This window comes from Mandrillus leucophaeus, unplaced genomic scaffold, assembly GCF_000951045.1.
Source record: "Mandrillus leucophaeus isolate KB7577 unplaced genomic scaffold, Mleu.le_1.0 Scaffold178, whole genome shotgun sequence".
NCBI lineage: Eukaryota > Metazoa > Chordata > Mammalia > Primates > Cercopithecidae > Mandrillus > Mandrillus leucophaeus.
Genome location: NW_012101787.1, coordinates 2,467,521 through 2,490,760, shown reverse-complemented (window position 1 = coordinate 2,490,760; position 23,240 = coordinate 2,467,521). Strand labels below are relative to the sequence as shown.

The 23,240-nt window shown below is 48.3% G+C and overlaps 1 protein-coding gene across 1 annotated transcript in view; it reads right to left on the bottom strand.

The window, feature by feature from the left end:
- Window positions 1-12,194: 12,194 nt before the first annotated feature.
- LOC105537670 (golgin subfamily A member 2-like) overlaps window positions 12,195-23,240 on the bottom strand; it is a 17,796-nt gene continuing 6,750 nt past the window's right edge. Inside the window, 15 exon segments of the mRNA XM_011977325.1 lie at window positions 12,195-12,363; window positions 12,365-12,512; window positions 12,604-12,769; window positions 12,864-12,964; window positions 13,046-13,148; window positions 13,237-13,455; window positions 13,716-13,778; window positions 14,518-14,627; window positions 14,712-14,934; window positions 15,963-16,043; window positions 16,254-16,596; window positions 16,981-17,069; window positions 17,262-17,369; window positions 17,477-17,563; window positions 20,786-21,056. Of these exon segments, the coding sequence (XP_011832715.1) occupies window positions 12,321-12,363; window positions 12,365-12,512; window positions 12,604-12,769; window positions 12,864-12,964; window positions 13,046-13,148; window positions 13,237-13,455; window positions 13,716-13,778; window positions 14,518-14,627; window positions 14,712-14,934; window positions 15,963-16,043; window positions 16,254-16,596; window positions 16,981-17,069; window positions 17,262-17,369; window positions 17,477-17,485 (1,806 nt within the window). The 5' untranslated portion in view covers window positions 17,486-17,563; window positions 20,786-21,056 and the 3' untranslated portion in view covers window positions 12,195-12,320.

The following is a 23,240-nucleotide window of genomic DNA, read 5'->3' as shown; positions in this document are numbered from 1 at the left end:
TCATGTTGAATTCTAATCCCTAATGTTGGAGATAGGGCCGGCTGGGAAGTAATTGGATCACAGGGGCAGATTTCCCATGAATGGTTTAGCAACATCCCCTTGGTACTGTCCGCATGATTGTGAGTGAGTTATCATGAAATCTGGTCATTTAAAAGTGTTGCACCTGCCCCCTCACTCTTGCTCCTGCTCCCACCGTGTGAGACGTCTCACTCCCCCATCGCCTTCCACCATGACTGTAAGCTTCCTGAGGCCTTCCCAGAAGCTGAGCAGATGCCAGCCTCATGCTTCCTGTACAGCCTGTGGAACTGTGAGCCAATTAAACCTCTTTTCTTTAGAAATTCCCCAGTCTCAGATATTTCTTTATAGCAATGTGAGAATGGACTAATACACTCACTAACACTGAGTTTGCTTTTTCTTTTTTATTATTACTAGATAAATATTATTTTATATATTCATTGCCCGTTTGTATTTCTTCTTTTCTGATTGCCGGTGTACTTTCTTGACTCACTTTTTTCTATTACTGTGTTTGTCTTTTTCCCATTTGTTGATGAGTACCTTCATATAGTGGGAATACTCACACTGATATACTTAATTATATAAAAATCAAAACTTCTGTGTGTTACGAAACACCAGAAAAACAAATGAAAAGACAGAAGAAATTATTGAGAAAAACACATTTACGATGAATAGAACAATTTTTCTTTATACCTTCTGTACAGTACTGAGCATCACGCTTAGAAAGTCCTTCATAATCCCCAAGATCATGGAAATACTCATTTCTTTTTTTGTTATTTCTTAGTTTGTTAGTATGTTTATAGTTTTATTTGTTAACATCTTTACAACCACTGGAATTAGTTTCTGGCATGAAGTTTAAAGCAGTAATAATTTTAACTTGATTTTTTCCCAGGCAGTTAATGAATTATTCAAACTTATTGAATAATTCTTTGCTCAATGGGGTGTTAACGCCACCTTTATCACATGCTAAAAAGTATGTTCTTATAAAAATTCAGATTTGTTTCTGGACTTCCTATTCTGTTCCATGATCTGTGATCTTTTTTAAATTCTAAAACTGTCCCTATTCCAACAAGGGCTCCCAAATTCTCAAAAATAGAGTTTGCATTGCTTTGGTGATCTGTGTTCATATTCTTATCTCTTATGTTAGACTGTGAGTTCCCTGAGAGATGGGAAGTCTCAGTCCTCTTTGTACCCTGAGAGCCAAGTGTGGTGTAATGAAGGGAGGGCAAAACAGCACATGGGGAAATGAGGAAGCCCCAGGATTAGGGTTGCCAGATTGAGCAAATAAAATAGGCAGTTAACCTACAATATCAGATAAACCACAAATAGTTTTTGTATGTGTATGTTCTTTGCAATATTTGGGATATACTTCTAAAAGTTATCCAGACATCTCCACTGAAACACTCATCCTCCTCAGACCTCGAACCTCCACCTACCTTGAGATCCAAGCTGGAAAACCAGGAATGAATCTTTTACATGCCAAGTGCCGCAAGTGACACAGGCTCAAGTTAGAAGGCACCCAACAGGCTGAGCATGAGAGTGGCAAATATGACCTTCCATGCTTGCAGAGGCAGCGTCCCAGGCCAAGAATGAACTGACTCGCTGCTGTTCCTCCAAAAGCCCCCCCTCAACCCCCTGCACCCTGCCCCATGTCCCTGGTCCCCAGGGGCCCTGACCTGAGTGGGGCAGGGCAGACACTGTATGATCCTACAGCTGACTGTTCATCGTCGCTAATCTTTCCTTCTCATGTGAAAGAAAAGCAGGGCTCTCCTCTGATGCTACCCAGCATGTGATACCTGCCTGGACACACCCCGTAGGCACTCAAGCCATGCTGGGAGGCAGTCATTCTGTTTCTCGTGGCTTTTTGTTGTTGGTTGTTTTTGAGACAGAGTCTTGCTGTCTCACCCAGGCTGGAGTGCAATGGTGAGATCTCGGCTTACCTCCGCCTTCCAGGTTCAAGCAATTCTCCTGCCTCAGCCTCCCAAGTAGCTGTGATTACAGGCACCCACCACCATGCCTGGCTAACTTTTTGCATTTTTAGTGGAGATGGAGTTTCACCATGTTGGCCAGGTTGGTCTCGAACTCCTGACCTCAGGTGATCCACCAGCCTTGGCCTCCCAAAGTGCTGGGATTACAGGCGTGAGCCACCGCACCCAGACCTCTCATGTTTATCCATACACTTCCACAGGGGTTGCAAGCCTACACAGCCTATGCACTTGGTCCAAATGGCCCCTAGTTTGTGTCAGGCACAGTGCTAAGTATTGGGGTTACAATGGTGAACGAAAACCAACCTGGCCCTTAATGTCATGGAGCTTACAGTCTAGTTAGGGAGATGACAATAAATCACATGAGCAAAAATGTTTTCATTGAAAAGGTATAAGGAGATATAGGAGGGTATATTGAGGGTCCTAATCTGATGGGGTGGGCAGTCAACACCCCAAATGAGGAATATTTGAGAAGGCATTCACTGTCAAAGAGAAGTGCTTCTGGCAGAGAGAACAGCATGTGCAAAGGTCCTGAAGCAGGAGAGAGAGTGCCTAAGGGATCTGAGGTGAGTGAGAGAGTGAGAGAGAAAGAGCAAAGCAAGAGGAGGCTGCAGAGGCAGGCAGGGGCCAGATCCTGCAGGCCACTGGTGAGTCAAGGCCATTGCAGAATTTAGCAAGAGAGTCACCTAGCTCGGGGGAGGGTGGTTAACCTGTGAGGAGAAGCAGGGCTCTTAGCCACAGAGAGAGTGAGGAGAAGGAGCAGAAGCAAGAGAGCTAAAGCTGAGAACTCAAAGGACCAAGGGAGATGCTACAGGGCCGGCTCACAGAGGTGGGGCAGAAGGCAGTCACTTGTTGCCCAGCTTTCTCTCATTTCAGTCTCAAAAGGATCCCACCTGCTAGGGGGAACTTTCCCCACTTTGCAGGGTAACCAAATCAGATCCTTTCCTAAAATCACAGAGCTGGGACGTGAATGCAGGTCTGTGTAACTATAAAGCTCACACTCTCATCTCTCCCAAAAGCCCCACTTCTGCCTCCTGATCCCTGGGCTGATGAGTTTACATCGAGGCCTATAGCCAAAAAGAGGGCTCAGAGATTCCCCAGCACGGGAGGAAAGTGGCTGGGTGGGAGGGCTAATTCTCAATTCTTGTAGTTCTCCCAGAGCCTGGAGCCTGGGGGAATATGGGGAAAGCAAGGCAGACACACATGGAGACAGCAAAGGGCAGTGTTTCTCAACTTTGGCTACATGTTGCCATCATCAGGTGAACTCTGAAAACTCTCGGTGCCCAGGCTGTCCCCCAACCAATTAGCTCAGAATCCCTAGGGTGGGGCTTGGGCTCTAGAGCCTGTGGGGAGCTGGGTGTGTGTTCAGGCCAATTGCTTCTCTCTGTGCCTCAATGTTCCAGGTACCGTTGGAGGGACTGAGATCCTGGGGATTCCTGGAGCCTGGCTGCATGGCCTGGCCACCTGATGCCCTTGTGTTCTCCATGGCAGGCCAGCAAGGCTGAGGAGAATGCCTCCGACAGCTTCATGCACCCCACGGACCCCACTGCTGGAGCGGCAAATGGATATCACCCAGAACCTGGTGGACTTCTACATGGCCATTGTCAACAAGACCTTACTGGACCTCATGGTTGGTCTCATGCCTGAGACCACCATGCACATTACGATCAACAACATGCATGCACTGCCTCATGGGGGAAAGGGGCTCCTGTGGCACTGGGGATGCAGGTGGCCATGTTGGCCTGGGGGAAACGCCGATCAGCCCTATGAGACCAGGTCCAGGAAGGGAGGCACCGTCCAGACCAGAGCTGTCCCATAGAAATATAACATGGGACTGAGCACAGTGGCCCATGCCTGTAATCCCAGCACTTTGGAAGGCTAAGGCAGGAGGATCACTTGAGCCCCAGAGTTTGAGACCACCCTAGGCAACATAGTGAGACCTGCTATCTACACAAAATTTTAAAAAATAGCTGGGCTTGGTGCCTGTAGTCCTAGTGACTCGACAGGCTGACATTGGAGGATCGCTTTGAGCCCAGGAGGTTGAGGCTGCAGTGAGCGGTGATCTCGCCCATTGTACTCCAGCCTGGCGACACAGTGAGATCCTATCTCCAAAAACAATTTAGGAAAAGCTGAGTAGAAAGATGTCCTGGTAGCATCATAGGTCCTAGGTCCCTGATCTGTGACCTCGGACAGGTGACTTTTCCTCTGGACCTCAGTGCCCTCATCTGAATGAAAAAAGGTGGTGGGGAGGCAAATCTTCGAGTCTAAGCAGTGTAGAAGCCGTATCTGAAAAGCCATACTCAGGGCTCCAAGTCCAGCACACAGTCCCAGCAGGGCCCGACGGGGCAGCCAAGGTGGCACAGGCCATCGGGTCCCAACCTCCTTCCCTTTTTGCCCACTCCCAGACCAAGGAGTTCATATTCTCAGAGCTGCTGGCCAACCTGTACTCATGTGGGGACCAGAACGCCCTGATGGAGGAGTTGGCAGAGCAGGCATAGCAGCTTGATGAGATGCTGCGCATGCAACACATGCTGAAGGAGGCACTCAGCATCATCAGTGACATCAGCACAAACACCATCAGCATGGTCATGGGGTCCCGTGAACGACTCCTGGCTGCAGGTGCAGAGCGTCCCGGCTGGACGCAGGTACCAGGGCTGAACCCCACAGCCCCACAGCCCACCAGCCTCCATGGCTAAGCCTGGGGTCTCTTGGAACTGACTCCGTGCCCAAGCTGGCAGGCATGGGTGCTTTCTGGAACTATCAGAGAGGGCAGAGAGCTCATGGTTTATGGTGTAGGGGCTGGGAACTTGGAGGGGGTTGTGTGTGTGGCTGGACTCAGAGGCGGCCAGAGACCTACGAACGTCATCCTGGGCACACCTGTCGTGCAGTCTGAGTCATGCTGGCAGGGCAGGGGCATCCAGCTCCCAGCCTGGGAGTGCAGAGCAGGGGTGATAGTCAGGGTCCCACCTCCTCTATCTGTCGGCAATCCAGTGGTGATCTAGGATAAAACCTTGAGAGTCCCATACACATGGTCATCCCACAACACACCTCTCAGGCCAGGCAGGAACACACAGCCCCCTTCCCTCCGTTCTAGGTACCATCATAGCTGCTAGCATGTGACTGAAGGCAGGGTCCCTGGCTCCCGCTGAAGCACTATCGCCAGCCAGCGGGCTCATGCACCTTGGCCTGTTGCTCCTAGGGGTCACCTATGCTATTCAGCCAAGAGGACCACAGTGCCTGCTGGCCCAGCTGAGCTCCGCCCTGTGAGTCCACCTGCCTTCCCTGCCATGGACTCTCCCTCTTCTGCTTTTACCAGCAGGAAGGGCCCAGTCTCACCTATGCAACCTGCAGCCCCCCAACCAGCTGAGGCTCCCATCTTAGACTTATAAGTCTATGGCCAGTGGCATCCGGCTGCCTATTCTCCCTGCCTCCCCAAGGGTCCCTTCAGAGGGTCCTGGGCTTTCTGACCACCCAGAGGGGCCTCAAGTGCACCCTCCTGCCATCCATCCCTTTAGCTTCACCACCCCGATTCAAGCAGTGTTCTTTCTCTTTCGGGCCTGGTGGCTGTTGTGTGGGGTTCCCCAAGATGAGAGGCGGCCCTGGGCCAGTGGGTTGGAAGACAGGGTGACCAGAGAAGAGGGAAGCTGGAGGGGGTTGAGCATTGGCCTGAACTGTGGGTGCACTGCCTGGGTGCAGGGGGAGAGGCCAGCGTGTGTAGAGTGTGGAGGGCCACCACAGCCCCCAGGACCTACCTGTGAAGCTCTGGCTCCTCCCTCCATCTTCCTCCCCTTTCCCTTCCAGCCCCTCTTTTCCAGGAACCTTGCCACACCCACACCCATGCCCTCCCCTCCCCATCCCTCCCACAGCTGCTGTGGCTTTGCCCCTGCTCTGCGCTTGCCTCACCAGCTGTCTGCTCACTTTTCTCCCGTTTTCTCTCTGCTTGCTCTCCAACTACCAGCCAATCAGATCGGGCAAATCCGTCCCATCCTGAGAGCCTCAGGCCCCACTTCAACCTCTAAACAGATCCCTCCTCTTCTCAGAGACCTCCCTTTCCAAGCCTGCCTGGGCGGCTGTTCTGTGACTTGACAGTGGCTCCCCCAGCCCCAAAGCTAGCCCCCTACATCTGTGACTTAGTCTGTTGTAGTGGAGAGCTGACACATCCAGCTGTGACTGTCGCTGAAAACTTGTGCCCTCTCTGTGGTGTGCCCCTGCCCTGTTCTATAAATATCTATAAATAGGCTGGGCGCGGTGGCTCACGCCTGTAATCCCAGCACTTTGGGAGGCCGAGGCAGGCGGATCACAAGGTCAGGAGTTTGAGACCAGCCTGGCCAATATGGTGAAATCCCGTCTCTACTAAAATTACAAAAATTAGCTGGGTGTGGTGGCAGGTGCCTGTAGTCCAAGCTACTCGGCAGGCTGAGGCAGGAGAATTGCTTGAACCCGGGAGGCAGAGGTTACAGTGAGCCAAGATCATGCCACTGCGCTCTAGCCTGGGCAACAGAGTGAAACTCCGTCTCAAAAAAAAAAAAGAGAGAAAGAAAGAAAAAAAAGTACTCATATGTATATATATATTTATAGATTTTATATATATGTATTTATACACACACACACACACACACACACACACCCCTACACCTGGCCAACTGCCTCACCTCTAGTGCAGGGAATCAGTCAGTGTGCTGTCCCTGTGGAGTCTTGTGGCCCAACAAAAGAAAGCTGTCCCCTGACATTGCCCCTCCACAGTGCGCCACCTCCAGTGAGCCTCCTGTCATGCCCAGCCTGTGGACAGCCAGCCCCCACCATCCCTCCTGCCCGCTACCAAGCATGGGGGTGCTGTGCAGGCAGCTGTATGGCCTGACAGTCTCTACCAGTTCTGCTGTCCCTCAGCTGAGAATAAAACCCATTTCTGGATGACAGGGAATGTATCCTCTGCTGGCTGTGTTCTCTGTGGAGCTCTGGGGAGGGGAAAGTTCAAGCCACTTCTAGGGTGCTGTTGGGAGCTGTTGGGAACAGGCCCCACAAAATCTGGCCATAAACTGGCCCCAAAACTGGCCATAAACAAAATCTCTGCAGCACTGTGACATGTTCGTGATGGCCATGACACCCATGCTAGAAGGTTGTGGATTTACCGGAATGAGGGCAAGGAGCACCTGGCCCACCTGGGGCAGAAAACCGCTTAAAGGCATTCCTAAACCACAAACAATAAATAGCATGAGCCATCTGTGCCTTAAGGACATGCTCCTGCTGCAGATAACTGGGCAAACCCATCCCTTTATTTCGGTCCATCCCTTTGTTTCCCATAAGGAATACTTTTAATTAATCTATAATCTATAGAAACAATGCTTATGACTGGCTTGCTGTTACTAAAAACATGGGTAAATCTCTGTTCGAGGCTCTCAGTTCTGAAGGCTGAGACCCCTGATTTCCCGCTCCACACCTCAATATTTGTGTGTGTGTGTCTTTAATTCCTCTAGCGCCGCTGGGTTAGAGTCTCCCCAACCGAGCTGGTCTTGGCAGGGAATGGTGAAAAGGCCACACCCTTTCCAAGGGACATTTTTCCTGGAAAGCCCCTGGAGCTTAGGTGGCTCTTATCCTGGGAAGCCGGCTCTGGCCACTAGAGGGCAGGACCATGAACTCAGCCTGGAGGGAGCCTGTGGGGCAGCTGGCACTCTGGAGGAACAGACAGAACAGGCCACCAGGTGCAGACAGGAGAGGGGAGCAAGGGGACGGAACGGAAGACGCCTGGGCTGGATGGAAGTCAGTGTCCTTGGATGTTGGTACTTGCCTTCCTGGTCACCACTAGATCAAGCTTCTGAGCCTGTTGGCTGTCAGGGCCGAACTGTGACCCATAGGTGTCATGGCAGTCCCCGTGAAATCCCCCAGGTGTCACCAGGCAGCATACAGGTAAGAGGCCTGGAAGGTCCCAACAGCCCAGCTAGACATGCTCAGACACTTTGGGGCTCCTCGTTCAGTGGAACAAACTCCAGGACCCAGTAACGGAAACAGGAACACACCAGGCCAAGCAGTATGGCTAAATCCATTTATTCCAAAATAAAAAGCAAAATAAACAGGAGTCACATCACCAGGGAACCACGACCCCATCCCCACCTCCTTCCTCTGTCCTGTGCTATCAATAAATAAGTTTCCTAGCCACAAATCATTATTAGAACCTCCTCCCCATATACCAGGTCCAACTTCTGCTAGGTACAATACAGGAGGTGGCCCTACACCCCAGAATATACAAAACGTTACACAGATACAACATGTACACTGGGGAAGGGGGGCCACCCCGGCAGCCTGTGCCCTCACCTAGTCTACGGTTAGCCCCACTGTCCTGCCTCAGCTGTGCCTCGAATGAGAAGATGGGAGCCTGCCTAAGGGAAAAGTTGCTTCGGTGAGAATAAGGAGGCCATTAGGCCTCTTTCAAACAAACCAACTCCACCAGCCTCTGGCTCTTAAATAACAATCATCGTCATCCGGAAATGTAAGGACTCAGCCCTGGCCAAGGTGGCAAAGGGTCTGTTTGTTTCCCCCATTAAACAGGGGTGTTGTCTTGCTACCCTAATGGTAAAGGGGTGACTGGGAAGGGGTGGTAAGGATGTGGTGGGGGTGGAGAATCCAGCCCCACTTCTCCAGGCTTTGCTGACAGGGGCCTGCTTTTATTTATTTTTATTGTTATTGTTTATTTTTTATGTGTTTTTTTATTGTTTATTTTTTATTTTTTGTTTATTTTTATTTATTGTTATTGTTTATTGTTATTTTTATTTTATTTATTGTTTATTTTTTATTTATTGTTATTGTTTATTTTTATTTTTATTTTTATTGTTTTTTAATCCCATAACTTCTTTTTCATAACCTTTTTTATAACTTTTCATAAGACTTTTTTCTACTTTTTTTCCACAATTTTTTTTGCCACAACTTTTCCACAACATTTTTTATCCCATAACTTTTTCATCCCATAACATTTTCAATCCCATAACTTTTTGTTAGTTTCTGTTCTTTTAATAAACACACTTGCATAGTTATATTACAATTTTGTAAAAATAAAAACAGATTATCTCATGCCAAGCGTTCCCACCATTTGCAGTCTCAATTCATTTAATGCTATAGTTTTCAAGACACACAAAATAAAATGTTAAGGCAAAAACAGCACTTTGCAATAATTTAATAATTTATTACATTACAGTAGCATCACAGCAGCAGTCAATAATACCAATTAACGCAAACGTCTTTCAGTATTTCCATTATACATTCTGTTTACAAGAATTCATAAGTTGGTAAAAGTCATTCTAAGAAAACTTGGCAAATAAAGCTTTGGACTGGAGTTGGCATTTCTTTCTCTACCTCCAGCCCCCCGCCCCCAACCTTTTTCTTTCTTTTAAACCATAGTATTCATATTTTAAAATGTTTTAACTTATTTCAGAACACTAAGAGAGCAGTTACATTTTTTAATAGTTATATTATTTTAAAATGACTCTTTAAGATAAAGTTTTAGAGAAACTATGCTATGTGGATAGGGCTGATTTACATTTTCAAATTTTCTAAAAATCAGCTTTGGTTTTAGAACTGGTATTTTTCATTTCTGGAAAACCTATCAGGTTTAATCAAATATTTTAAAAATGATTTTCATATATTGCAATCTTTAAATAGGTATTTTGATTCTTCCTACAGAAATTCAAATTTTTTCAGTTGAACTCACATTTTAAAATGCTATGTTTCTGATGAACTCTAACCTTCTAATGTTGCCTTCTAAGCAAATTGAAAGCTGCCTTATGCTGAGTGAGGCAGAGAATACTTGATTGAATGAGGTATTGCAAAAGACTGCGTGCACTTTGAAGAAAGACTCAAGTTATTGTCATACAATTTTCATTCTCTTTAGCTTTTCCTTAAATATATGACAAAATACCTACATAGAGTGGTATTTCCATTAATACAATAAATTTATTTTCCAGACTGACATCCAGCTTAAATATGCGAGTATGTGATTTAATTCATAGGTACCCGAGGAACACATTATTGTTAGATTGGTTACAGATGCTAAACGCTATCTGAGGGTCATTCCCAGTCATTTATATTTATCAGGGTAAAAGTGAAGTGATTTGAACTATAAAAATACCTTTGAAATAATTTACCGATGTATTAGATAAACCCAGTTTCAGAATTATAAAGAAAAAATGTTAGATCAAATAATGTGGCTAATTAACAGTGATATATACAATTTCTAGCCCAGGGGTTTAAAATGAACTTAAAGTAACTGTCTTTAAACTGAACTCAAAAAATGCAAAAGTGGCAAGTTCAGAAAATAAAAAGCAAGAACAGGACTTTAAGTCTATTTTAAACCCTTGGGCTAGAAATCGTACCACTGTTAATTAGCCACATTATTTGGTCTAACATTTTTTCTTTATACTTCTGAAACTGGGTTATCTGATACATTGATAAACTTATACAATTTGGAAGAGTCAGTTGAAGTCACAAGAACCCAGTATTTGCATTCTTTCAGTGAATGCAGGCAAATCTGTAATTCCATCTGTAAAATCGTATATTTGCTCTCCTATTAAGGTCATATTTATCAAAGAATCATGAGGATGCCAAATGCTAAAAATGGAGACGGTCTAGTAACTAGAAATCTCCACCCCAGGGAGCACACATACATATCTCCCTACATCCTAATAACGTGATGTATTTTGGAACACAGACATTAGAACTTCATAAAATTTAACTGTTGATTCTTTCCCAAGCATTAAGAAGTCATACATTTAGGCAATGTACAACTGAAATCATTCATAATGTATAGGCACATTAACATAAATATTGCGCAAAATATGTCTCTAAATGAAACTGAAAGGTATAAAAACATATTTAACTCTTCGTAAAGAACTTTGTGTGGAAATATAACTCTGATTGTATAGATGCTTTTCTTGATAATACTTAGACATTCACAAACAGTAGACTTCAGTTTGTAAACATTTTAAGTTGCATGAACTTCTCCTTGATTTTCAAATATAGTATAATACTGTCTACTAAAACTCCTTTTTGTTTCAACTAAGTGCTTTTGCATGTATTAGTTTATAATAATGTTTGTTATTATTTTTTAAAGTGTTTTCCATTCAAGGAAAAGAAGTAAATTCCTATGTCAGAGTCTTTAATCAATGTGGTTGAAGACTAGGTATTAGCCAGAGAGGTCTAGATGGTAAAATCAATCTTCTAGCCTCAAAAAAGCTCCATGAACAGAGAGGAATGCCAGGTGTCACACAGCTTTCCTTCACTCTAATTCATTCTTGACTAGAGCCTGTATGCCTGTTTCAGGGACATTTAAACTCTTAAAGAATTTCTTATAATCTTTACTAAATACGTTAAGAAGAATGCCAACCAGTGCCCTTTTGTTTTCTGGGACATGCAGTCATGTGATTGAAACAGGTAACATGAACTCTGACTTTAAAATGTATTATAGATATAGATGCTCTAAGCTTGGAAAGGTTTTCCACATCCACAGTCAATGATGGAAGCCTTTCATTTCTCAGAAATAATCCCTTTTTAGATCATCAAAAAAGGGTACAACGGCCGCAGCTCATGATGCAATATCCTCATGAGCCCAGAGCACATACAAATCCTAAGGGGACTACCATAGTACAGCGCTCACTCTTGGCACCGGAACAACCGAAACATACTCTATTCTGCACACACCTGCCAGAGCAGGCCATTTTCCTCCTCTGTGAGATTTTAAAAGCTCCCCAAAATGTTATTACTCCCATCCCCAAGACACAGAAAATAAGGGAAGGGCTGTTTACAGTTCTTGGCCTTTAAACAACTCTAAATGTCAGTCCTCAGAGTGGCATATTACAAAGTAATAAACAGTGCACGCTTGAGGGCAAACCACATATTGAGCTAATGAAGACATCACCATGATTAGAATTTGATCAAACATAATAGCAGAACATAAGCCAATTTTACCTGAATTCTGTAATGAATGTACACGCTGCAATAACATTAAAAAAAAGCATGGCGGCCTATTCCAAACCCAAGAATAGTTTTGTGCAAATAGTGAGTCTTTACGTGTTTGAATTCCCACCATGTAAGGGCAAACTCCATATGCATTCTCATGACCTACAATTATCAAATTAAAAAAGGAAAATCCTAAGGGATGCCAGAGTGAACATCAGGGAAAGACCCACTCTCCTTTAATTTTTTACAAATAAATGTAAACTATAAATTAGAAACACAAACAATCATGAGTGGCTCTAACGTTCGAATGAAGTAAATGAATTGTGTAGGAGATTAACCCCATCACTTTTTTTTCTTTTTTAATTTCTTGGCCAGCTCTTAGATGATGGTGATGTTTAGCTCCCTGTTCTTGGCAGCCTGAAAAGAATGGCATGAAGGGGTTGCTGTCCAAGTCTGGGTGCTCCTGGGGGTCCTGCATCTCAGGAAGCAGCTGCATGAGCTGCTGTGCAGTGGGGTCGTCGTGGGGACAAACCTCCCTGGCCACTCCTGGTGCAGGCTCCAGGCTGTCAGCTCACCTCACAAAAATCTTCGGAGAGAGGAGAGTGAGCATCTGAGTGCAGTGGAGCCTCCCCTGCTCCTGCCTGCCCGCCCCGCCTGAGGCCTCTACTCACCCCGCTGCTTGTCAGCAGCCCCAGGCTCCGGGGGGCTTGGGCACCTGGAGCGCAATCATCAGCAGGGTTCTGGGCAGCGGCCAGGAATTTGCCATGCCCCTCGTTGTGGTTGCCGCCAAGCCGCAACACCAGATCCTGCAGCTCCAGCAGTTTCACCTGAAGCGAGGGGTGCTCAGCTGCACGCCGGTGCCAGTGTCCTCGCCCACGCCCACGCCCACGCCTACCCCCGCAGAGATGCTGCACACCCTACCTTCATCTCCTCCTTGTCCTGGGCCAGCCTGATGATGTCCCCCTCCTGGTGCTGCATCTTTGGCACTGCCCTCTGGCTCTCCTATGTTGTGATGTACTTTCCTGCAGGAGGACAGGGCTCAGATGCTGGGGCCCCTCCAATGGCCTTACAGCTCCCCCTGCCTTCTCTGGCCTCTCACTCACTGATGGTGTCTGTCTTTCCCGCTAGATGGATGAATCGAAGCTCTAATTTCTCCACCCGCTCCTTCACGTCCGCTTTCTCCTTCAGGAGGTCCATAAAGCCACTCTGGGGCCAAAATAATGGGGTCACATCTTGAGAGCAACCTGCTCTGCCCTGCCCCCACCCTTCTGGGCCCATGTCAGGACTCACTCACCTGCAGCTTCTCCATGGCCCCCTGCAGGGCCTGGTGGGTCTGCCCACACACAGACTCACCCTCAGTCCCTGGGGCTGGGGCCACTGCCTTGGGCTCCTTCTGGGCCAAGGCCACAAGGTGAGTGAGGCACTGGCACCACACCCTTTGCTCCTTCAGCTGCCCACATAGCCGTGCCTGTTTCTCCTGGGCACTGGCTCCAGCGGAGTTGAAAAATGCCACCTGAAGGCAAGAGGTGGGTATTCTTGTAGGGGCATCTACAGAAAAAACGGGGCAGGGAGGTGGAGCGCAGCCCCTTCCCTTGGGGCCTCGGAGAGTGCACCTGTTGGTGAAATGCACAGGTGAAATGATGTCCGACCACTGGCACCCAGAAGGGGTGAGGGCCCACAAAAATCAGAAGGTGGGGAAACCAAGAGCATAAAGGGGTCTGGGAGGGACCACAGAGGAAGGTGGCAAAGGAGGTGCAGGGGGAGTCAGCTCACCATGGCCTCCCGGCTCTCCAGGTCCTCCAGGATGCTCAGCATGGGCCGAGGCACCTCCTCTTCCTCATTGTCCAGATGTCCTCCTCCATCTCCTGTGAAGGGCGGACAGAGGGGTCCTCAGACAACCCGACAAGGGAGGTACTGCGAGCCCACCTCTGCCTTCACCCTCACTGTGTAACCCTGAACCAGCCCCTCCCCAGAAGGGAATGAGCTGCTGTTCTTTATTTTTACTTTTTTTTTTTTTTTTTTTTGAGATGGTGTCTTACTTTTGTCACCCAGGCTGGAGTGCAGCAGCATGATCTCAGCTCATTGCAAGCTCCGCCTCCCAGGTTTACACCATTCTCCTGCCTCAGCCTCCCAAGTAGCTGGGACTACAGGCGCCCACCACCTCGCCCGGCTAGTTTTTTGTATTTTTTAGTAGAGACGGGGTTTCACCGTGTTAGCCAGGATGGTCTCGAACTCCTGACCTCGTGATCCGCCCGTCTCGGCCTCCCAAAGTGCTGGGATTACAGGCTTGAGCCACCGCGCCCGGCCTATTTTTACTTTTAAGAACCAAGATCTTGCTATACGGCCCAGGCACAGTCCCACTACTGTCGGTGTGGCAGTTCTGACCTGCTCCCTTTCTGACCTGGACCAGTTCACCCATCCTTAGGCAACCTGGTGGCCCCCCAATCCTAGGAGGTCACACTATTGATGCCGAACTTAGTGCAGACATCTGGTGAGCATAATGACCAGCTGTTCTAAAGGTCTCTTCCAACTCCTCAATCCTATGCTGCTAACAGTCCCCCTTTCCTTCTGGGGCTCTCTCCTCTTCCTCTGAGCGGTCTCCTGTACCTTGCCCAGGGAGTGCCATGAGGCTCAACTGGGCCTGAAGCTGCTGGTTCTGCTGGCTGATAGCTTCCAGGCGCTCCTAAGGGGTGAGGAACGAGAGTGAGAAGGCACGGAGGTTGCCAGGTCATCCCCCTCAAGGCCTCATCCTCAGCAGTTCCCTCTCCTGGGTCTCCTGCAACTTTCGGCGGGCCATCTCAGCCACCACTTTGCCCTGAGCTTCATGCTGCTGCAGCTGGTCCATGAGCTGGGTCTGCAGCAGTAACTGCCTGCGCAGCGCCTCCTTCTCAGAGACCAGCTGCTGACAGGCAGCCACATACTGCCGCAGGTGACCCAGGAACTGGTCTCCCTGCTGCTGCAGACTCTGAGCCTCTTGGTTCTTCAACTTCACCTTCAGGAAGACCGTGGGCATAAGGGTACGTGGTGGCTGGCTTCCAGATTCTGGGCCCATTAATAGGGTACTGAGGACTCTGTGGGGCTCTGTCACCCACCCAGGCCCCTGGCCCCTTGCTCCAGGCCTAAGTGACTGCCTCCCTTTCCTAGAACCCCATGCCTCCTTCGCCAGCCTCAAATCTTACACACTTCTTCCCACCATTTAAACTGTAGGCCACAGGCTGGTGGAAAAGCAGAGGGAGCCAACCACCATCTGCTAAGTGTGCTTACACGCCTAATGCTTTCCATGTATTACCTCATCTAATCCTCAGCACCTCAGCAAGGAAAATGCTAACTTCCTTTTGAAGTTAAAGGAACAGAGATTTAGAGATGTAAAGTAGTTGAATGGTGACTAGTGGAACCGAGGCCAGAATCCAGTTTGAATCTAAGGAGACTTTTTTGTTTTTGTTTTGTTTTCTTTTGAGACAGAATGTCACTCTGGCCCAGGCTGGAGTGCAGTGGTGCAATCTTAGCTCACTGCAACCTCCACCTCCTGGGCTCAAGCGATTCTCATGCCTCAGCCTCCTGAGTAGCTAGGATTACAGGCATGTGCCACCATGCCTGGCTAATCTGTATGTGTGTGTGTGTGTGTGTGTGTGATTTTAGTAGAGATGAGGTTTTGCCATGTTGTCAGGGCCGGTCTCAAACTCCAGACCCCACGTGATTCTCCAGCCTCAGCCTCCCAGTGTTGGGATTACAGGTGTGAGCCACTGCGCCTGAAATAAGGAGCTTCTTATACCACTGACTCTCCCCCTATGATTGGGGAGCTCCATGCCTAGCTGGGATGATGATGTCCACACCTGGGAGGAGCCCAAGGCTACCCATCTCTAAAAGTCAGAGGGCAGGAAGCAAGAAACAGTCACAGGACTGCCCTGGAGGGCACTAGGGTCACCTGTCCCCAGGCTGGAGCTGCCTTTGGCCTTGCACTTCCCCTCCCCAGAGGCTGGTGCTCACTTCCCAGCCCTTCTTGGATGGGTCAGAGGTTACCCTCTCCTTCAGCTTGCTCAGCTTCTCCTGCAGCTCCTTTACTTGCTGCTCCAACTGCAGTGCACTCTTATTCTGGTTGTTCTGGACAGAGAGAAGCAATCAGCAGCCACCCACCACAGCTGGAAACCCCAGAACTTGGTGTCTACCTCCCATGGCACCAGGAAGCATGGAGGCAGGTGCCTTTAGAGTTACCATTTCAAGTGAGGGCTACACTTCCCCATTTTACAGGAGGGGAATCAAAGGCCTGGAGGGTTACGGAGGAGGGCAGGCACCCCAGGTGGGGCAATGCACCAGCTCCTCAAAGCTGCTCTGTGGCTCAGCCAGCTGCTCATGGAGCTCTTGGTTCTGAGAGAGTGCGCAGTTGACGGTGGTGCGATTCTGAAAGGTTTGCATGCGTGTCTCTGCCTGCTCCTCCCAGAGCCTGGCTTTCTTCTCCAGCTCCAGCAGCCTCTCCTCCCACTCCCGCAGCCTCTCCTCCCGCTCCCAGTTCAGGTGACTCAAGCCTTGACTGTTTTGCACCTGAGCCTGGAGCTGTCCTGCCAGACTCTCCAGCTCCTTCCTCACGTGCTCGGCCTCAGCTTGTAGCTGCTGTTCCACCACAGAGGGCCCTGCTGGGGGCTCCGGGGGTGGGGTTCAGCTGAGAAAGGAAGCAGACAACAAGGTCCTCTGGATTCTCAGAAACAAAACAACAAATAAGAGCCCTTCTCTTGGTGCACAGCTCCTCTCAGGCTCCCCAAACTTGGCCTCACTGCTAATTATTCCTCGCACTGGGATGGTAGCCCATCTTCCAGGCCACTTTCAGATAGGGAGCCCTGTGGGTGGCTGACAATGGGCAGTCCTCCCTGTTTGCTGATGGGGACAGTGAGGCTCATGGAGATTACAAGACTTGCCGTCTCCTGGCACAGACCTCTTTCCCTCTGCCTCAAAGCCCTTCCATCCAGCCACCTCCCTGGGGCATTCTAAGCCACCCCCACATCCCTCTGATGCCAGTCCTGCTCCCAGGCCATGACAGCCCATCTTACCCATCTAGTTTATGAGTTCAGCCAAGCTCCCCTCCAGCTCCTGTACCCGATGTGTGTCATGTTTCTTCTCCTTCGATGTGCAAACCTGTCCAAAGCACGGGGGAAAGGGCCCTGGAGAGAGGGACCGGTGGCTGGACAGGCTACCATCTCCCTCTCTGTGTCCACCTCCGCAAAGCCCAGACCCATGACCGTACTGGCTGTACTATTCCCATTTTACAGATGCCTAGAAAGATCCAGTGACCTATCTAAGGTGGGGGGCTTAAGGGTCAGGCCTCACCTCCTCTGACATTTTCCATACCCTCTGCTGCCACTGGGCCATCTCTCCTTTTAGATGTTGAGCATATTCATCTCTCTCTAGCTGGGCTTGTTTAAGTGATTCCATTATCTGCAAGAATGGGCACAGAAGTTAGGAAGGGCTGTCCCTGCTCCTCACCTGCTTCTGGCCACCTGGGGTCATCTTTCTTCCACATACCTCCCTGTGCGAAGCCTCACCTGTGTCATGTGTGCTTCCAGCTGTGCCCGCGCCTTTATGGACTGCTATAACTGCTGCTCGAGGACTGCTTCACAGCGGCTTGAGGACTGGATGGTGAAGAGTGAGAAGTTTCTGCCTGGGGAGCCCGGGCTGTTCTACCCAGTGCCCCTTAAAAGAGCTAGGGCTACGCTCAACATACAACTTGGTGAGTAAAGGGTCGAGGCATTTCTAAGCCCATGGCCTGGTTTTTAAAAGAACTCAGTACAGTTGGAAGGGACAGGGAAAAAGACTAAATTTACAGCTGGCTAACAGAGGCCCAGAGAGAACAGATAATATTGCTATTGTTATTACTGTTATTACTACCACTATTTGAACCATTATTGAGTGCTTCACCAGGCACCATGCTAACGATCCCATTCAATCCTCACAACCACCATATGAGACAGTTACTATGATTACTTCTATTGTGTAGATGAAAAACATGGAGTATTAGAGGTTAAGTGTTTGCCTAAGATCACTTAGACAGAGCTGGGATTTGAATACCAAGATCTATCCTATTCTCTAAGCCCATTTTACTTGCTGGGGGTGGGGGCACAGATAGGAGGAAATTAATCTTTTGTTCACTTTTTGAAAGGATGATACATTCACATAGTCCAAAACTCAGAAGATACAGAAGGAAAGTATCTCCCAGCCACCCTGTTGCTCTCTGTTGAATTTTTTACAAATCCTTGCAGATATGTTTTATGTAAATTATCATAGTATGCACACACACACACGTTCCCCCTCTCTACACAAATGGTGACATACTAAAAGTACTCTTCTGTACCTTCACAGTACAAGTACCCAATCTCCCACCTAAGACTTGATCAAGGCCACAGCCAGGTAAGGGCAGGGTGGGCACTTGGCTTCCAAGCTCTGCATCCAGTGCTCACTCCCACAGTGCCCCCCAACTAACCCACAGCAGCTGACTCAGCCCCACAAAAGCAGCAAGAAATGGCCATGCTGCCTTCTGGGCAGGACTCCATCCTGCAGCAAAGAGGGCAGTAGCAGAAGAGCCGTGCTGCACACTCTGTGCTCTGGGGTCCCTCCACGTGAGGCCTGGGCACCCCAGCTCCCCATTTTCCCTTGGCACCAGGGGCCCCCAGGCCCTTTCTTCAGGACCCCAAGGGGAAACTGAAGCCCAGGATTGGTCGCATGGAATGAGGGGGTGCCACTGGACTCTTAGCAATGACTCAGTGTTTTCACTGACTTGACCAATTGTTGTGGAGCTCGAGTCCAGGGCCGCTGCTAGTTCTTGGTACTGGTTCTGAGGTGCACGCAGAGAGGAGAAATTGGAGGAGGATTGTGGGGAGAGGTAGAGAGAACAATCATTATGGCTGGGATGTGTGTGGGCTGTCTCAACTGGCAGAGGGGCACCCAGCCCCCACTGTGGGAGGAGGTTGGGGGGCTGGCCTACAGGGTCACTGCACCTTGGCCCAGGGCCTCTTACCTCCAGATCCTTCAGAGTAGCATATGATGCAGGGGTAATAAAAATAAGAAATTAAAAAAAAAAAAACTTACATGGGAAACAATTATGGCTATAGAGAAAGTATAAAAACAGCAAGGGGCCGGGCACAGTGGCTCATGCATGTAATCCCAGCACTTTGGGAGGCTGAGGTAGGTGAATCACTTGAGGCCAGGAGTTTGAGACCAGCCTGGGCAACATGGTGAAACCCAGTCTCCACTAAAAATACAAACAAATTAACCAGGCATGATGGTGCTTGTCTGTTTTCCGAGCTACTGGGAAGACTGAGGCATGAGCATCACTTGAACCTGGGAGGCGGAGGCAGTAGGGAGCCAAAATTGCACCACTGCATTCCAGGAGAGAGAGTGAGACTCTATCTCAAAAACAAAAATGAAAACAAAAACAAAACAGCAAGAAGGAAATATGGGGATCTGGGCCTTTGTTTCCAGAACCTGGGCTGGGCATGGCTGCAGGATTCCTCTAGGCCTGTGCTCCCCACCGTATCATTCAGTGTCTCTTCTGAGCTGGCAAGGTGAGTCATAGCACCTGGACAGACCTGACCTACTGGGGGTAACAGGTGTGATGACTGAACAACTCTCTAACAGCAGCCAAGAGTGCCCTGTCAGTCCCCTTCCCCATGCCCATATCCAGCAGGATCGGCCTCCATTCTTGCCCTGCTCCTTTGGCTTGGCAGGGGACTCCCAGGCAAGTTAGATATGGAGGAAATGCCAAATCACAGCCAGAGGAGGTCATCTCCAAGCCCCATGTGTCCCTATGCCCTGCCTCCCACCAGGCTCTTTGTGCTCCTGAAAGGTGCTCTGTGAGTTCATAATCACGGCCATGACCTCACTGCTCCCCCTGCCTCCCCTACTCCCCATATGGATGCATGTTACCCACCTTTAATCTTCCAGCCAACATCAAATGTCACCGCCTCCACCCTTGAGTCCATTCAGAACCAACCTCCCCCTGAGCTGAGCATTTGGAATGTTCCAGACTTCTCTCTTGCCTCCTTCAGAGGAGTCTGCCTCCCTCAGTCTGCACCCTACATTGTTCAGCTATTCTCTCCACTGTTTATTTAGCAAAGTGCCTTCGTTGTCAAAAGCCCAGTAAATATGGTAAGTGTCCATTTGATTTTCAAGAGATTAGGGTCTTGGTCACTCATCTGTTTGGTTAACCTCACATCTTTTACGGTTAATTCCTCTGAAAAAATAGCTTCAACCCTTCCAACTATAATATGAACTCATTTTCTCTTAACCCTATGTTCCCTATTTTTAAACCAAAATGAGTTAATGCAAAATAAGCACAAACATTTATGTGGTCTATAGATCCTTGCCTTTAGGGCAAAACCTAAAGGTTGTTTTTTTGTTGTTGTGTTGTTGTTGTTTTTTCATCTCTCTTAGTCTAAGAGTACCACACTGGGCATTCAAAAGCCCAAGTCCCAGGCCGGGCATGATGGCTCACGCCTGTAATCCCAGCACTTTGGGAGGTGGGGGCAGGTGGATCACTTGAAGTCAGGAGTTCAAGACCAGCCTGGCCAACGTGGTGAAACCCTTTAGTAGAGGTGAAACCCTCTACTAAAAATACAAAGATTAGTTGGGCATGGTGGCCAGTGCCTGTAATCCCAGCTACTCAGGAGGCTTGCCTTAGTCTGAGAATCACTTGAACCCGGGAGGCAGAGGTTGCAGTAAGCTGAGATCACACCACTACACTCCAGTTTGGGTGAGAGAGTGAGACCCTGTCTCAAAAAAAAAAAAAGCCGCAAATCCTACATGCCTGCTCTGTACATTATTCCCAAATTACTTTTAAACTTTAAGGCATATCTCACCTTCTCCAAGATGGTAAAAGATGCAGGGAAGAAAAAAACTCAATCGAGCAGGTGAAGAAGCAGACATAAACAGGCTGAAGGTTAATGGCAGCAACATAAAATAAACCAAAGTATCCCCCAAAGCAGAGAAGCCTCAGGGGCATGCACAGCTGGAGAGAACAAGCCAGAGAGGTGTCTCAGCACTGCTTCCCCTTGCATTTGTCCAATGGGAGAGCGCTACCCCATTGGAATGGTTAAGGATGAACACCAGCACCTTCAGAATGTCCTGAATCTACAGGAGGTAAAAAGGGAAAACAAGGGCAGGGGGAGAAAGACGGAAGTGGCTTAGAGAGAAGCAAGAAAGTCAGGGAAGGAGGAAAACGTGGGTTCAGGGAAACAAACGGCCAAAGGAGAGCCGAGATCAAAACCACGGCCTGTGCCATTCTTCCAAACGGCCACCCGCTGCCTTGCCGGGGCAGGAACAAATGGATAGAAGAGTCTCCTGAGCAATGCAGTCAGAGTGGAGTCACCTGACCAATGCAGCTCTTAATCTGCTCACTAGACCCCTCTCCTCAGGCCCAGGACCTGGGCGATGAATCTAGTAGAGCTCCACACCACCACCTGCATTTAAAAAAAACAGACTTCTGAGTAAAGGGTTCACTTGAACAAAGGGGGTTCCAGCTAAAAAACAAGATTTAAAGACACTGATCTTATCCAGTATCTTCTTACAGAGGAGGAAACTGAAGCCCAGGGGAAGACGTGTTTATTTTTCTATGGTCACCCAGCAATCTGGTGGTAAGTCAGATCTTCTCTTAATTCTAGTGCCTGGGGCCCTCCTTACCACATCCTGGGGCCCTTTCAGTGACTTCTAAAGGGACAGCCTGATGGCAAGTGGCTGTTCTCATTGGCCTGGCTTCCCCTTGAGACTGGGGAGAAAAATCAAACAACAACAACCATTTCCTGGCTGTCCTGGGTATTTACAGCAGGCCATGTACTAGGGATTAACATAAAAACAACAGCAATTACAAATCTCATTTACACTTCACAAATGGAAGTCAAGCAACACCATTCTATTTTACAGATGTGAAAAGAGAGGCCCAAAGAGCTCAAGCAACTTGTCCTAAATCATATCCCTAGCAGATGGAGAGGCAGGATTCAAACCCAGAATTCTTAATCAGTACCCAGCAGTTCTTCCACAGTCTTAACAATTACCCTCTACTGCCCCTTGGGCCCACTATCCCCAGGAGCCTGGCCAGCCAAGACTCATATCCCCAGGTGAGTGGCAACCACCAGAAGTGGTTGTCTCAGAGCAACTGCGATTTTTTTTCTTTTTTCTCTTCCCTCCTGCTGGAACACCAGGGCTGTTCCTCTGCTGTTATTCTTTTAACTGTGGGAAAGAAGAGCAGTAACACTCATGAGAACTACAAGCCCCTACAGTCACATCCTCCTTTACAGGTTTTACAAAATAATCTTATACACCATCTGATTTAATGCCACCAACAACTGTACAAAGTGTTGCCACAATCACTTAGTGATTGAGAGGGATTGATATCATGGCTAAAAAAAAAAAAAAAGGGCAATACTGGAACTTAAACTCAGTCTTCTGACTCCAAGGTCTGGGGTTTTGCCATGAATCAGCAGCTGCCAGGGACCAAAACCAGAGGTAGAGGTAGAAAAGTAAACATTAAGTGGGCAGGGACTCTACACTGCGTGGTTTAGAGTCATATATCCTCACACGTCCGTTAGTGTTAAGAAGTGCACCAGTACCTCTCAAACTTTTATATCAATGTGTCCTCATGGCAGAAGGCAGTCTTTCTGTTAAATCTAGGAATTTATCAGAAAGAGAACAACCTAAGCCTCATTTCAGAGAGGTCTGGTATACTCTTAGAAACCTATGTGACTGTCATCTGTAAGTACACTAATGTTTTTTTCTCTCTCAAGAGAATCAAGGGAAACTGATGCTTCAGAAAGATGTCCCACATTTATCCTGTGGCACTCAAAGCATCCCAGGTTGAGATGATATGAGGAAGATTCAAGCTGTCAAGTTCAGTTTCTCAAGATCTGTTACACAGAAGATGAGCAGATCTCACTCCAGAGACCACTGACTGAAGGGCAATCTGGTCCCAGAACCATGGAGAATTAGAATATGAGGTGGAAAACTCAGAAAAAATTGTAAAGTCTTTCTGGAGAGTAGAAGCTTGGGAGAAAACCAAACCAAACCCGTTCTCCTGTTGCCACCCAGAGACACTGTTAACGTTTTGAGTTCATGGAGGAAGTGTAGGCTTTTCACACTGTCAATGTCTATGTTAAGGGAGTAAGGCAGCCTGAAAACTCTTGCTCCCAGGTCCCATAGTCCCCATCCCCCTTCCAGCTGGAAATTTGTGCTGCAACCAGAGGAACCAGAAATGGGGTGAGAACGCTGGGTCCTAAGATCAAAGGCTGGTCTTGGAGCAGTAATGACAGTTCCTAGGGGCAC